This window comes from Melozone crissalis, unplaced genomic scaffold (assembly GCF_028551555.1).
Source record: "Melozone crissalis strain CALT ecotype California unplaced genomic scaffold, PUWL_Pcris_2 ptg000045l_1, whole genome shotgun sequence".
Lineage (NCBI taxonomy): Eukaryota > Metazoa > Chordata > Aves > Passeriformes > Passerellidae > Melozone > Melozone crissalis.
In genome coordinates this window covers 11,981,584-11,998,195 of record NW_026535823.1, presented here as the reverse complement: position 1 = coordinate 11,998,195, position 16,612 = coordinate 11,981,584, and the positions used below count along the sequence as shown (strand labels likewise).

At 49.0% G+C, this 16,612-nt stretch overlaps 1 protein-coding gene across 1 annotated transcript in view; it reads right to left on the bottom strand.

Annotated features, from left to right (window-relative positions):
* NR5A2 (nuclear receptor subfamily 5 group A member 2) overlaps positions 1–15,287 on the bottom strand; it is an 84,219-nt gene extending 68,932 nt beyond the window's left edge. The window contains exons 1-4 of the mRNA XM_054286061.1: positions 15,224–15,287; positions 5,477–5,614; positions 3,003–3,121; positions 1,650–1,791 (exon numbers count right to left, since the gene is read on the bottom strand). Of these exons, the coding sequence (XP_054142036.1) occupies positions 1,650–1,791; positions 3,003–3,121; positions 5,477–5,614; positions 15,224–15,287 (463 nt within the window). The remainder of the gene's footprint in view (positions 1–1,649; positions 1,792–3,002; positions 3,122–5,476; positions 5,615–15,223) is intronic.
* Between the last annotated feature and the right edge of the window lie 1,325 nt (positions 15,288–16,612).

The following is a 16,612-nucleotide window of genomic DNA, read 5'->3' as shown; positions in this document are numbered from 1 at the left end:
TAAGGCTTTATATATCACTATCAGGGAAATACATATATAAATGTCACAAGTATTTACAATTAAGAGAACACATGTTCTTCCAATTTTCTAAACAGCGGAAAAGAAGTTGTATGGATGTGTAGATAAGAAAGCTAAAGTACATTTTCTGCAGTACCTTTAAAACTACAGGTGTTTTGTTTGAATTTGTAGGAAAAATGAGCTGCCAATACTACTTCTGAATGCTGACTTTTAACAAAATGCATTAAATTAATTTTATCACTAGTAAATGTAATTAATTTTAAATCTGTATACACAGTATCCCCACAGGTACTCTGCAATTAAAAGCTGTGAGCCAAATAGGATTAGGAAGTGCTTTTGTATACATCCCACTTAAATTTAAGGTGAACTTTGTGTAATGACAGAAGACAAAGTTTAGTCTTGTATCATTGTCAGCAAGTGAGAAGAGTTGAAAGTAGGAGTAGACAAATGTATTTTATCCTTCTTCATAATGCCAACAATGACAAAAGGATTCCACATGTCCTGTAATTGTACTGTTTGAATTTGGAAGCACATGCAATGATTCAGGATGTTTAGTGCAGTGTGTCAGTGCTAGCTCAGTCTTGTGGGCAAATACAACACTATTGAATCAATCAAACTGCAGGAGGCTGATTTTTCTGTTTATCTTCAGTTGTATCAACAGCTTCCCTTTGCCAGAGCCTGGTGACTGCCTCTTGTCCTTTCAGGTTCCCTTCATGGCTTGCAGTTTTCCTCCTTGGCCTGATTTTTTTCTGGCTAAGCGTCTAGGGTGAATGTCACTTCATACAGTCGTAACAGTAAGGAATTTAAGAAATTGTCCTTGGTCAAGGAAAAATGCCATCTACTGTGAAATCTGAATTTTAATATTTTATATATCAAAGTTAGAATGAACCATGCATGATTCGCAACTTCACGTTGATGATATTTTTGCATTTGGTTATCTGAAAGGGTATTGTACACTTTTCATTGTTCTCTGTAGATGACAAAGTGAAATGAAGTCAAAAAGTATACTTCAAAATGCCTTATCCTCTTTCAATCACAACAGCCTTGCAGGTACAGCATCACAAAAATATAGGACACAACTTTAGAGATTATTTGGCTCCTTAATCTCAAAGGCAAGTCAGTCTGAGAAAAACCCTTATTTTATCTGTTTCTTTTTGTTCTCCCTTTGGTTTTTTTACATATGAAGAATATATGTAAAAAAACCAAAACAACCCAACCCTAGATAAAATGCAAATAAAATCAGATCACTCTCCATAGCAAATGAATAATTTTATTTCTAATCTGGACAGTTGTTTTATATTTAATCTAAATTAAGTCTTTTTTAAAAGCTGCAAAATTATTCAATCTACATCCATGAATTCACGAACTTGAAAAGCCTGAAATATCAAACTATATACTTATATGACAAAATGGACTATGGTTTTGACTGCTTCCTTAATGGTAGTAATCTACCATTTACTTATTAGATTTTTTTTATAAAGCAACAATTTCACTGACCATACAAAGTAACCTTTTGTTAACATTTCAAAGCCATAACTATATAACTTTTTAATATAAAATACAATGCATTAACATCTTATCCTATAATTTTATAGTATAGTTGAAGATATCAACAAGACTATAGCTCTTACCTTCCAATTTCATTCCAACACTTAGACATTTTTGAAATCGACAGTAAGGACATCGTTTTCGCTGTGTTTTGTCAATCTGGCAATTCTGATTTTCTATACATGTGTACCTTTTGTTATTCTGGACTGTTCGCTTAAAGAATCCCTGTATGACAGACACAAAAATTAGCCTGTTTTGCTTGAACGTGTGTTTCATTCAGCATTTCATGGAACTCATTGTAAGGTAATTTTCAGAAGCCATTCAAGCACTTACAAAGTTACATAGTTTATTTTAAATTAGCCAGCTGAGCCCAGGAGATAGCCACCAGATTGCAAAGGAGGTTTTCTTGTGTTAGTGCTATGTTTTATAGACTTAATATCAAAGCTTGGTGAGACTTTAAGGAGGCTGTAGCCTTCCATGCCTCTAACACCAGTGGCACAAATAGTGACACTGACCGCTTCCTTTCGCATTCTTAAATCATTGCAGAATTATTAAAGTCTTCATTTTCAAGTAGTTTTACATGAAATAAGTAGTTGCAAAGATAAGAGTAGTACAGAGTACCTCTGGCTATTTTACATCCCAGTGGGGCATGCTGGAGGGATAGTACGTGCTTGTCATTCACTTCTCATTGATTGTTTTTTTAGTGAAAATATAGTGGGCTTAGTTAATTTTTCCATGCAACCGAGTGTTTTAAATTGCATTGTTCTGGCAAAGGAACTCCACTTACATTGCACTGCTTAAGTAACTGTAAATACCCTTTAAAAATTTTTACATGAAAAATCTGACATAAATTCACAATTATTTAAACCTTATAGCACAATAGACCAACACAGGTATATTCATCTTTCTATGTGTTAATTGGTTACTTGACTTTGTGTGTCAAAGTGACAGAGTTTGCATGAAAAAAAGCGCATGGTCATTATAATCACAGAGATCGACATTGCAATAGTGAAGAATGAAAATAAAAATCTTAAGAAAGCTCCATTAGATTTTGCAAAGCTGATCTGCATGAAGGATAATCTTCCTACTTTATCTTCCAGAAAAAGAAATATAAATCAACTAAAACCAGTATTTAGCACAGTTAGCAATGAAAGTTGTTCTAGAACTACATCACGACAGCAAAATACTAAAAAACAGTGACAAAAGTACAATGCAAAACAGTCCCAGTTATTTGCATTTGTGCAGAGGTCTCTCTCAAAGAGACTTCTGCATCCTAAAGCTTTTTGGTGGTTAATTATTTAACGTGAATGTATTAAGAAACATATAAAAAACCCCCCAAAATATTATACATCTGTTTTATTTATTATCCTTTTTTTCTGCTTGTTCTTTGAAACAGTTTTGCTATACTCGTGTTTATGGACTGATTAGTACAGAACCTTGCAGCTTTCACAGGTGAGAAGTCCATAATGGTACCCAGATACTTTGTCTCCACAGACTGGACACAGCTCTTCAAGGTCTTCATCATAAGAGTAATTCACCATTTTAAACTGAGACACTGGGGGAAAGGAGAAATATCATATTCAATTAGAATTTACATTACTAACTCAAATATTCTGCAACTTTCTTATCTAGAGACAAAGCTTACTTAAACAAGAACACCACTGAAAAGAGGGAGAAAAAAGTTTTATTTAAAAAAAACAAATTGCATGGAGACATTCAACTTCCCATCATCAGCAAATCTGCACGGTACTTAGCAAGTGTAGTAAAATGCATCAGCTTCTAAGTTTTATGTTCTAAGTATTTATACTTATAGAGTGCCTTTAGTGCCTAGTCCTTATTTTATGGAATCACAAACTGAAAGAATTCATTTAAATCCGAAAATGATCAGGTGTAAGCTTTAAAAAAGCAGAACGAAAAGATTGTCACTTGTATATTGAAAGTAATTATTTTCCGTTAAAGTTTTCTTTCAACATCAGCCAGCAAATTTTTAGCTAGACTAAAGCTGTATCTCACGGCCCCAGCACTTTTGCCCCGTATGAAATCCAGGTTAGTTACTCGCGAAACCAGGTTAAAACCACCTCCTCGGCGCCTCCCAAGCCCGTAGTCTCGGGATGACCGCCACCCCTGCGGGCCAGGGCAAGCGCTGCGTGCTGGCACCCCCGGCTGTGGCAGCCGGCAGCTCCGCGGTCCGGGGGAAACGCCTTTTAGCTGTTCCCGTGTCGGCAGAGAGACGCGAGCCGGGGCCGCCGTGCTCGGGGGACGCGCTCAGGCTCTGCCCCGCCGGCGGACCCGGCGTCCCCCGCTACCGGGGGCTGCCGTGAAACCTGCACGCCGGCGCCGCCTGAAGTTTCTGCCGCTCGGGGAGAAGCCGGCGGTCAGGAGGGAACGGGGGGCTAAAATATGCGGAATGAATGCCCGGAGCGTGCCCACTCGAGCCAGGCTAACCCTCACAAGGAGCCCGGTCAGCCGCTCCGGTTACTTCTAAGAAAAAACCTTGCTGGTCAGTGCACGGCCGGTTTCCTTCCCCTTCCCTGCCGCTAAACCTCCCACCTTTTCGACAAGCACTGTGGCAGCGGAGGATTCCTGAACACGACGAGAGGCGCTGAGCATCGCCGCGGGACCGCTCAGGATGTCGCCTCTTTGTCTTTAACTCCGCGGCTGCCGCAGTTCGGGGGCAGCGGGGCGATGAGACTCGGCCCGAAGCCCCCGGCCCGGCTTGCCAAGGCAAGGAGCTGCACCCGGCGCTCGAGGGAGCTCCCGGAGCTCCCGGGAGCATTATCCCGCCGTCACACTGCCGGCAAAACGTTTCCTGAGCCACCTCGGCACGGCCGGGGATCGCCTCCTGTCAGCGGCATGGGGCGGACACGGGGCGGCCACAGGCGGAGGAGGAGGAGGGCCCGGCCCTCCCCTCTGCTCCCGCGGTCGCGGCTCCAGGGTCTGGGACGAGGTTGTCCTCCCCGTAGGAAAGAGTGGGAAAGCAGGGGTTTTCCGAGCGCCGCGCCCTTGCACGGAGCATCCTCCCCAGGAGAGAAAAGGGGCGGTCGGGTCGCTCCCAGCACCTCCGAAACCCCCGGCCCACCCTGCCTCTCCTTGCCAGCAGGCTCCCAAGAGGAGATGGGACAGTTTCTAAAGAGCAGCCGGGACGGGAGTTTCTGCCCCGGGAGAGTCGCGCGGGGCGGGGCGGCCATACCGGGCTCCAAGGCAGGGAGCCGACCCTCAGCGGGGTCTGCGCCGCCTCCCTCCGCGCACTGCTCCGGCCCCGAGTATGGCACCGGGAACAGCCCGGTCCCGCCGCCCGACATAGACATTTCCAGCACCATCCCAGCTTGGGCATCCCTCTGCCTTCCTGGGTACCCCGCAAATCCGCCACAGAGCTCCTGAGAAGTTTTCGCTACACCGCCGCTACCACCTGCACGGTGCCTGTGGGCGCCTCACCCGCGAGACAGAGCCCTCGGGTCCCGTTTCGGGACGGCGTGTGAGACGCAGGGTGCTCGCCAGAACTTCCACGCGTACCTCCACCTGCCACAAACTTCGAGGCAGTTTTGCGCGGAATGGGGATTAGACCGAGATCCCCTGGATCTGCAGCGGGGCCGGGCAGCGTCCGACGGGACGTCTGCACCCCAGGGTAGGCTCTCGCAGGCCAGATGCTTGGCAGTTTCTCGGCCCCGTTTGCACCTTCTGAGCAGGGCTTTGTCGTCGCCTCGGTCCTGGCAGCCCGGCCCCCTGTCCTCGATCGAGCCGCCCTGAAAGCCGGCCCGGGAAGGCAGGGGCTCGGCGGGGCGCGGAGCGGGCGGTGACGGGGCAGCTCGCAAGCAACTGCCTCAAACTTTTTTGGCAGGACGAAGGGGCGCTTTGCCGAGGGAAACCCGAGCGTGCGCGGAGGGGGAGCGCCCTGCGTCTCCCCCCTTACCTTGCATGTTTTCCGGCATCTGCCCCTGTTCCCCATTCGACCGGGCGAGTCCCAGGGCCTCCGTTTCCACTTTGGGTAGCATGACAAGGCGGCTGCGGGCCGGGCTGGGGGCTCCGTGTCCGTCCGCGACACCAGCACCTGGACACGGCAGCACAGATTTAGCTGGAGCAAGGGGCGCTCGGCGGCTGCTGCCTCTTCCCCCTCTTCCTGTTTTTCCCTCCCTCTGCTCCACGCCAGCCCTTGCCCAGTTGCAGCGGGAGTACCGAGCGGCCCCGGCCGCCGGGAGGAGCTGCCGGGTGCCCGCGGCTAAGGGAGCCGCGGAGTGGTAGTCGAGCTGCAGGCGGCGGGAGGCGGAGGAGAGAGGAGGAGGAGGAAGACAGGGGGTGTTGGGGAGGAAGGAGGAACCCCGGGAGCCCGCAGCAGCTCCGCCCGGGGCTCAGCACGGCGGCAGCCCGGCGCCCCTATCCATGCGGAGCGGCACAGTGCACAGGAGCACTCTGCCGCCGCTGGTGCTGCTGGCCAGGGTTCCCACCCCCGTCCCCCTCCTCCCTTCCTCCCTCCCTCCTCCTTCTCCTTCCCCTCCCCCTCCTCCTCCCCTTTTTCCCCCCGGTACAAGTGCGGAGGTGCCGAGTCGGGACCTCTAGCCCCGGGCCCGCGGGGAGGCGCTCCGGGAGCCCGGGGGCTGTGGGGAGCGAGGACTCCGGCGGAGGGGGGCCCCGACACTGCCGCTGCAGCCAATAAGGGAGAGGCGGGATGAGCAACACCCCCAGCGCACACAGTGCAGAGCACACACAGTGGCCCAGCGCAGTCACCCCTACCCGGTTCTTAAACGGGGCTGCGGTGTGAGGGTCTGGCCTGTTGCCTCCCCTTCCAACCCCAGCGGAGCCCGACGGGCTACCAGCCTCGCCAAGCCGGGCTAAGCCTGCACTGCCTTCAGCGGCCGTGTCTCTTTGCCAGTGGGCAGCCACGCTCAATCTCTCTTGGGGCCGGTGGGGCAATGCCTCCGCCCGGCCAGCGCCGGCTGCGGAGACCCCGGCCCTCGCCCTCCCTCTGGGAGGGCGGGGGTGGACAGCGGAAACCTCTGCCCTTGCGGACACGTTGCCGCCGCGCAGCCCTGGAGTCTGAAACAAGCAAGCGGGAACCGTGTTGGAGCTCGCTGTGCTTATTCAGGCTTTTTGGGTCTCCCTTCCCTAAGCGTCGTGCGAAATCGGTCAGTGCTAGTCTCTTCCCTTGCACAGAAGCCAAAGCCCTGGCAGAGTCATCGCTTGAGCCCCCCTTCCCTGGCTCACAGTGCAGCAAGCGGCATTATTTTCCAAGTTGTCCTAAAGAACTCGTTTCTCGCAAGTGTGTGCCTCAGCGGCGAGAGCCGAGCGGTCCCGCGGCGCGGCGTTGCGGGGGCTCCGGGGGCAACTGGGTGCCGACCGCCCGGCGAGCCGGGCCGGAGGTCTGCCTGCCCTCGTTGGCCTTTTCGCCCCGCTCTCCGGGAGGGCCCGGGGGGTTCCGCGCCGTTCCTACTGCGCCGCATAGGTTTGATGGTGTGGGATGAGCGATATTTGCACCTTGGAAAGCATCCGAGCCCTTCGTCCGAGCGCTCGGTTGCCCGTTCTCCTCTGACTCTTTAATCTGTATAAAGTGTTGGAGAAGCTGAAAATGTTTGGCGGTGAAAACTGCTTCCGATGGAAAGTGAGGCGCGGAAGTATCTCCATCGCGGAGTATGGCATTTCCCATCGGCTGGGAGAGCGATAGTGAAAACTGGCGGTTGTTGTAACTTATTTAGCAGTGCTGATGATCGCAGGGTGAACCCGCGCTGGCACAGGCGCTCCACATGCAGAGAGCGAACTCGGCTGTGCTCTTAACTTTTTGCAACCAGTAGCTGGGACACCTTTGCTAACTCAACGCAAATTCCTAGCCAACCCAACGTCAGCACCACCGGCGTAGAAGATGTCTTTTTCCCTTCTCTGTGCAGCGTTTGATATTTGGAGGATGGATCCAACGCTCAGAGAGGCCCGGACCTCTCTGTCTCCTTCCACTCTCACCTTCCGCCATTCGCCTTCGGGCGGGAGCACGAGCGGGCGAACGATACCAACACGTTATTACTCAAGTTATAATTTTACAATTAAACAGGCCCTTTGCGAATAAGTTTTAGGACAGCAACATGGCGAGATGCGGGACCGAGCAGTTCGACGGCTAAGACGGGTTGGCTGAAAACCATCTAGAGAGAATGACCCCGTTTCTGGGCAGAAGTAGCTCGAGTTGAGACCCTCCTTCGGCCCTTGGGAAGTTATTCCCAGGTGCATTAGTTACAAACATTCCCTCTGTCAGGCGCCACCGTGTAGCATCGCCTTGCGCTGATCCCGGGCGGCTCAACACTGGCGGCGACAGCAGCACAGCGCCGATTCCGCTCCCTCCCTCGGGCGCCCGCCGAGAGGGCTGCGGGTCGGGGGCCTCCACTTCGCGGCGGGGCCGCGGCCCTCCGGCCTTCCGAGCTGCGGCCGGACCGCCTGGGCCCGACGGGCGGCCGGAGCGCTCCGGGGGCGGCTCGCAGAGGAGCGGCATCTCCTCGCAGCCCTGCCCCGCAGGAGAAGAGTCATCAGGGCACAGTTCCAAGCGCATTTACAGCAGACCATCAGGACACCTGCGGACCTGGGTCCTGCAGCCCGCTGGGCTCCATCGGGGACAACCGGTCCCCTCCCTCTCGCTCGCCGCCGGGTGGGTCACGCCGCTTGGCGATTCCCCGACGGGGCGCTCCCTGCTGCCGCTCTCGTTACTGCTGCTCCGGGAAGGCAGCTGCGTTTTGGGGAAAAGCCGGGGAAGGAAACGCCGCATCCGGGACAGGGCAGGCGAAACCAGCCCGAGTGCTGCGGAGCTCAGGCGGGCCGCGGCCCCCGCGGGCACCGCGGCTAAGTGCCCCAGCGGGCAACACTCCCCCGCGGGCGCGGCCCTAGCACCGGTCCCCGGGCTCTTCCCTCCTACTCAGGGGCTTAGTGCCATTCTGCCAGGGAATTGTTTGGAGGGAGTTCCAACTGTACATGGCAAAGTAACTCTGCGAGCTATCGCTATGGATGAAAATACTTTGGAGTGGTTATTACACATCCACATTTCTCCGAAGTAACAGTTTAGGGCAGTACATGTTATAAATGATACCTGGTCCCTTGTGGCTACATTTAATTTAACATGGAGTTCTAGCTCTCACGATTGCCTTGAGCAACCTTAATTACCCTTTCTTCTAATCTCTTCTCCATTCCTTACCAAGTTCTCCAAACTTTTTTTTTTTAATGCGATTTCTCTCCTGAGTTTGCCTGCCTTGTTCTGACTTTGCCTGAAGGTCTTGATTGACGCGTGTAATTATAATTAGAAAAGATGATGGCTCAGGGAGCTTCCAGCAGCCTTGATTAGTACAAGGAGCAAGACCTGGAATACTTTATACTTCCCTATTTAAATGTATGTACATTTACATTTTAAAAACCCCATTCTGTAATGTTAAGTAATCTGCAGCTTTTCCACCTCTGTTTCCAAAGCAGAGGTTTCCGTGTGATGATATTTCAAGGCAAGCTCCGATTGCTTACAGCTTCCAAGAAGGCACAGAACCTCAGCAAATTTCCAAGTCTTTTTCCCTAAGCAGAGACATTTCCAGCTTGGAGTGATCTCGATGAAAAACAAATAGCATGATCTCTTCCAGCTTTGTGTCGGGAGGTGTCCCGGAGAAGGTTTTATTTACCTTCCCAGCAAAGAAGCGAAAGAGAGCATTTGTGGGGTGGGATGAGCGGGGGAGGCGGGGTGGTGGATGTTCAAGAAAAACTTCCCAGAAACAAATGAAATAGATAAATAAGCGGAGAACTGAAACTCTTCCGCTGGGAAGTCTAAATCCAAAACCAATCAAAAAGACTTAAAGGGAAGTATTTAAGGAGGGAAATCCTCATCCTGTCTCCCTTTCTCTCCCGCTGAACATTCCCGTTTGCCGCCGGTGCAGAGCCGCTCTGAGCCATCACTCAGTGCAAACAGTGACTTCAGCCAGGCTCGGGGAAGGAGTCAGCATCACGCATCCTGTCCTCGGCATAGACACGCAGCGTCGGGCACAGGCTGTCACTGCCACGGGCACGCAGTGGCGCTGCCTCGAGAAGCGCCCCGGCGAAGGCAGCGTGCGGCAGTGCGGCCGGCACGGGATCTGTGCAGCTGGGGAAGCTCCGAACGCGGTTTTGCTGCTTGACCTCACACACCTGTCACGCCCAACTTTACGAGACTATTTACATCAGGAAAAGCATGGCAAATAAAGTTCCTCTCCTCTCCTCTCCTCTCCTCTCCTCTCCTCTCCTCTCCTCTCCTCTCCTCTCCTCTCCTCTCCTCTCCTCTCCTCCTGTCATAAGCAGATCATCCCTACAGTACAAAGAGCAGACTACCTCAAAACCTTCCGAACCTCATAGCCAACGATCTCCTTTCATCATTTTGCCCAGGCGATATTGCATTCAGTTCCTTGGGATTCATTAAATGGAGATTGCTAGTGCCTCCAACTCAGGCTTTGGGAAAGGAACTGTGCCTTCTAGAAAAAAACAAAACAACAAACAACCCAGAAAAAAAGATCCCTAATGTATTAAATCAACCCACTCCAAACACAAAAATACACTTCCCACTTCCCCCTCATTTTTTCAGTTTCTTCTTCTTCTTTTTTGTTTGTTTGTTTGTTTGTTTGTTTAGTTTGGTTTTGATCACTCTCAGCAAAACAGAGTGAATGCCTCAGACTGAAATATTTTTGTAGTAAAACGCACGCCACAGAGGACCACGTCTGTGCCTGTTGCCTTCATTTTATACAGCTAATCATTCATTTCTGCTTTACAGAGACGTCGTTCCGCTCTGGTCCGGCATAGAGAGCCATTTCCAAACGGTCAATTATTGACCGAAAAGCCATTTTTCAAGCTCGGCCAAGCTCCTGTTGCCCGTCGGAATGCACTGCTTTTATGAGCACCTGGCAGCAGCGTGCTGCAGAATGACAGGAGACTTCGGAGAGAGGAGCGAGCAGGGCCAAGTGGGTGGTAAAGCATCGCTCTGATTGCCTTTCTTTTATTGGTAAGTGAGTCATCAGTGAGGTGTCGTAACACTTCACCGCGTCCTGCCGCCGTCTGCTCCTTCCCGCCCGGCTCGGGGCCCCGCCGTGGCCCGGTGAGCATCGCCCGCCCGGGGCGCGCTCCCATCCGCGGGGCGGCCCGCACGCCTGGGGGCAGGGGCGGCCGGCACTTGTTGCTGCAAGGCAGTTTCCCACCGACATTGTGCTGAACTAACTGGAAGGCGTGGAAGGGCTAAGGCATGCCCGGGCGCCCTTGGGGACGGGGTGAGCCGTGCTCAGGGCTGGCGGCACGGCTTCCCTGGATCGATCCCATCATCAGGTCTCTTTCATTCAACACTTAAAGATCCAGTTTTGCAAGCAGGGAGTCTATTAGAAATTCCCCCCTCCCCTTCCCGCCCCGAAATGACATGAATTCTGTATGGAAAACGCCTTTAGTTCCGCACTGCCTGGGCAATGGTGTTGCCGCTAATGGTGCGACGGGGAAACGCGCTCGCTGATCGCCGCTGTCTGCCGCGGGGGCGGCGGCTTCCCCCGCAGCCGGAGGCGGGGAGGCGAATCCATCAGCGGGGCTCCTTTCCGCGCCCGGGAGCGGAGCCGCTGGCCCGCGGCGGCCGACGGACTGCCCGGATCATCCCCACGCTCCCCTCCGCCGCCATCCCATCGCCCCTTCCCAGCACTGATCATTACGGTTCTGATGAGGCGATTCTGTTTCTGTCTGTGCTACCCTTTTGGAGCCGAGTGTGGAACCTCTAGTTAAAAAGCTAGAGCTTAGTCTGGGAATAGAACTCCAAATATATTTGTATATACCGCAAGGCTCCCGTCAGGGCTGAGCGCCGGTCTCTGTATCATAAGAGATAATTGATTTCTATCCTGCACAGACAGGCTTAAAAATGAAATTTCTTTTGCTGAGGCAATTGACCTTGATCTGCTGGTGGAAAAAAGAGATGGTTTAGGTCTGCTTCTTCCCTCCCCCTCCCTTCATGTTTCAAAGCTTGGAAAACTTTATTTAAAAATATTTTTTATAGCTGATCTTTATAATGAAAAAAGTTTAAGCTCATACATAGCTATTTGTCCCAAGATTTATCCGCACATAATGTAAAATAATAACTATGAGAAGATAAACTAGGCATAGTTTACACTGAGAAATCTTGATAAGGATTGTGTACATTTGCATGTCTGCTCATTGCACATAAGGATGTATTAACAATATATGTTAATATATAAGGTTATAAATATATATATGTACTCATGTAATATGTGAGTAAACTCTAGACATTAATAATGATCTATCATGAGAAGTTTTAATGGGTTTCCCCACAAGACAGATGCACACAAATCCTCCTGCAGACACTTCTTCATTTTCACCCTATATATATAAGACAAGTTTGAGAGCTGACCTTTAAATTACCCTCACAGAGAAGAAGCTTGAGGCTTTTGTCAGTAGTGAAGCGATCCCTCACACAGGCATCATCTTTGCGTCATGTACTGTGGTATTTAAAATCAGACTAACAGAAAAAAATTGGATGTAAATGTAAATGCTGCTCCTTTTGTAGATAGCTCATTTGCAGTATAAGCAAATAAGGACAGGAAAAGTGGGAAGAAAATTGATAAAAGAGTAACAGCAAAAGTCCAATGACAGAAGAAAACAACTTATGGCATATCTTACAGTCCTCACACAGCTCAAACTGTTCACTTCTGTGAAAGTTTTGTCTGCATAAATGCTGGCCAAAATCCTGATCCAAACTTTTTAAGATCGTATATGCTGTCTTTGTTAATCACATCAAAATGCTACTATTCCTATTACTACTAAACATAAAAACTAACTTTGCCAAACTCATGAGCCCTAATTTGAATACTATTAATTGCCTGAGGACATACATTAAAATGAAGACGGCAGAAAGTATTCTACAAGCTGAAAAATATCACAGTTGTAAACTACAAGTAGATTATTTTTCCTCTTATATAACCATTTTAAAAAGTAAATGAAACAGTTATTTCTGTTAAATAATCATAGCTAATGCTTTTAAAAATTGCATAATGTCCCTGATGATGCTAAGACAAGAGGCTGATTCGAGGAAAAATAAAACTAGTCAAGTATCTTTGTATTGCCTCAGAATCTGGTAGAAGAAAAAAAATCATGGCACTTCCATAAAACCATTTATAAGTCCATATGGTGTTTGTCATCTGGAAGATAGGATATACCATTAAGATTTTGTGAATTCTGGTTGCCTTTTTGATTGTATGACTATAAACCTAAAAGCAGGTGTCAACAATCACTCACACTCCAGATCCAGGCTGGTTGTGTTTGCCCTCCAAGGGAGAGGTCCACTGCTATTTATACCAGTGGAGTCTGATTTGCATTCATGGGAGCTGGAAGATGCCCTCCTTGCTGGGAGGAAGCTGTGACATGTCAGTGGTTTATAACAAAAACTAACTTATTGCCAGATGGGGAAATGCACAGAATGCTCCCTGACAAGGGCGACTCAGCCCCTGTGGTGGGAAGCAGCAAGTGTACCTGCCCTGAGGGGCTGGTGGGATGAGGGTGCAGAGGCTGTGGCAGCCTCTCAGAAACCCATCCACTCTGCCTTGGTTAGAAAGGGAAAAGTGAAGGAGAATGCCAGAAAGGACAGGACAAAAGCAAAAGCCTGGGGATAGGATTTACTCTTACGAGCCTGTGACCCTGCTGCTTATTGTACGTCTAACCTGGGAGGACAGCTTTTTTTTCTAAAGAACTACTCTCCAGCGCAAATAAGAACAGAATCTGGCTACTTCCTATTTGGTTCCCCCAGCTCCAAGCAGAGGCCCTCTGTAAGGGTTAAATGGAACCCAACCCTTGGTGTGGGTTCCATTTAACCCTTACAGGTACGTGGTGATCAGTTCACAATGCTGAGTTAGGTGAGTTTTTCAGGGATGCTACCATGGGTTCTGGCTCAGCAGTGTCATGGAAGGACAGAATCCTTCCCCTGAATCAGAGTACACAGGATTTTTGAAAGTTTCCCAAGATTTAGGCCTGCTTGTTTCTGGGCCATGCTGTATGAATCTGTCCTGGTATTTTTGTGACACAGCACATGTATTAGTGATATGGTGACAAGAGTCTCTGCTACTGCCTGTAGCAATGTCATTTCTCATATCCACATGATTTTGGGAACTGAGACCTGCCAGTCTTCTGGAAACTATGAAAATGGCATTTAATTGGTCTAAATATCACAGGTGAGTGTCTTATTTTCCCTTCTCCTAGGGTTTCATCCTTTCACCTTAAGAAACCTTGTCTCAGTAACCACTCTTCAGATAAATGAGATGTATAATTATTTTACTATTCCTCAGGAAAGAGAGGCAGAGGGGCCCTCTGTGGCAACCAGAAAGAGGAAAAGTTAGAGAAAGACCTGGAGGGGAAGCTGACTTGCCACCTTTTCCGTGTGTTTCTGGGGGCAGAGCTGTGCAGAGGAGTACCCCACACCTGTAGGGAGGCACAGGGACTCTGAGGGGACATCTCGCTGAAACACGCTTGGGTCCAAAGTGGGAGCCCTTCTCTGGGAGAAGCAGCAGCTCTACCCAGAAGACAAAGATCAGTTATGTTTGAGGCAATTTCCTGCAGCTGTTGCTGTGCCCTCCATCCCCACGGTCCCAAAGCCTCCCTTGATGGCAAGGTGCCCACATCACACCCAGCATCAGGGTGAACTCCTCACCTGCCCTGTGATGACGCACTTTGGGGCAAGAGGAGGAAAGCGTGCCCTGATTCCGCTTGTGGGCCAAAGATCCCTTCTTTCATCCCTGCCAGGAAATGCTGTGCTGAGGCACAGCCTTGCAAAACCCTGGGCTGTGGAACCTGCAGCACTGCTAGTTTGGCTTGTGAAGTGCCTTCTGCTCCATGAAGGAGAGTTTTCCTCTGGTAAGCCTTCTGCAGGCATGCTTGGCCCCAGTTTCAGCCTGGGCACAGCCTGGTGGGACAGGGAAAGACACCTCGCTCCAGGTGTGTGGTGAGAGACAGAGTGGCCTGAGACAGGAAATGTGTGCAGAAGGGCAGGGAGGTGGTGGGGACATACACCCATTGGGGCTCGGCCACAGCCACCACAGCCTGGGACAGCCTGGGACATCTGGCTGTGCAATGCCCCTTGTGCCTGCAAGCCAGAGCAACCTGTGCCTGATGGCTTTCTGACAGGGAGCGGGTGCTGTTTCCATATGCTACTGAAAGTATTCACTTTGCTGCTCTGAAGTCTTAACTGACTTCTATTACCCAGCCCACTCCCACTGAATGACATTTTCAGCTATAAGAAAGAATCCGCATTTGACAGAAACCACAGTATCACTGCAAAGACAAAACCATTCCTGTGGTTTTCTTCAATATGAATTATCTGGCCAGAAGCAATTTAAATCTAATTTTTGCAAATGTTTCTACATGCACATGCACAATTTCACAGTTATTATAAATCATAATGGATAAAAATACTGTTAATTATCTAATTATATATATTTGATAATTGCATTATCTCTAGAGAAAATTCTTACTCTATGGATCATCATCTGTTTTCTTATATTTTTACATGGTTTTGTAATATTCTCTCTAGCCTAAGTATATGTGCAAATTAATCATAGGCTCACCCAATGGTAGTGATTTTTTCAGTTTGGATACCCAGAAATCTAATATATTTACACAGAATCTTCAAAACAGTTAGAAAACTGTTACTTACCAGCTGATGTAAGTCCATGTTTTATAGATTCCTGTATGGTGGCTGTGTGAGAACCAGAAGACATTATTAGGTGTGAATATACTGTACCCTTGGGTACAAGGGGTACAGCATTGAGTACAGGAGAGGTGCAGCCTGTAAACTTTTCTGGCCTTGAGACTCAGGCTATGATAGCCTTCAGTGAAAGTCGGCGTGATGAACAACAACAAAAAAAATATCCAAGAATTCAGAAAGTAACAAGCATGTCTTTGAGTGGACTCTGTACTTTTTCCAGCATTAGTGACCTGCTGTAAACCATGTATCCCATTTCATGATAGTCTCTAATCAGAAGAATTGCAACTTGTGATAGGTTTGGCACCATCACGTGATTTAGTACAGCTTGATAAGAGACCCTGTTATAAAGTGACAGCAAAAGAGATAAGAACTGTTGGCAGATAATGGCAGAGAAATGATTAACCTAGAGTGGAGAGGTGCTATGAAGCCCAGAGAGGGGAAGGTTGTAAAGTTGTGGGGTCATAAGATCATACTGAGTGGATGAAAAGCCATACCAACATGAGTGTAATGTCTATAAACTCAGACTTGTGACCTGTCTTCTTGATGTCATCACCTCTTTGCACAGTGGACAGCAAGCATGGTTGTTTTGGCTTCTGTAAACACTCTTTGGATGGCAAAACAATCAAGCATTAATTCCTTAAGGGAGGCTTCTGAATGCACTGGGCATTCTGCACTCTGACTAACAGCACCAGCAAATCTCTCCCGATAGTTTGTCACACAAAACCATTTTATTGCCCCAGTCCTCAGGCTGGAGAGTAGCTCCAGGTTGTAGCCATTTAGTTGAAAGCATATACTACTTTCTCACTAAAGAGCTTTACAACATGGTTAAACATTGATATTCCAGGATTATGATACGTAGAGTATTGCACTCACCTCTAAGGCTGTGAGGCACAAACCCTACCCACAGCATGTCAAATGGCTGTCAAGTGTTTGGCTTTAAACAATTTTTATGAAAGTGAGCATCTATGCAGATGACTGGGTGATGCTTCAGCTCAGCTGGGAGTGGGTCAGGTTCTGCTTTCCTGTCCAGAGGAAGGGCAGGGCATGCCAGCTCCCAGCCTGAGCACAGTGTGCCTTGCTCTGCAGTGCCACCGCCAGCCTCTGCAGCTCCAGCCCAATAGATTGTCTGCATACTCTTTGTGAGATCAGACTCAAGCCTGAATAATCAGATGATATTTTACATTTCATTTCTCTTGAAAAAAGGAGTGAAGCTGTTCCACTGTGGGTTAGATCTGAAGTCTCTTGAAGTCAGTGAGAGTTTTTTTCTCTTTAAACTTGCAGAGGGCTGCAAAGCAGCATGTGCCTTTTTATATACTTTGTCATGGTGGTTAGATTTTG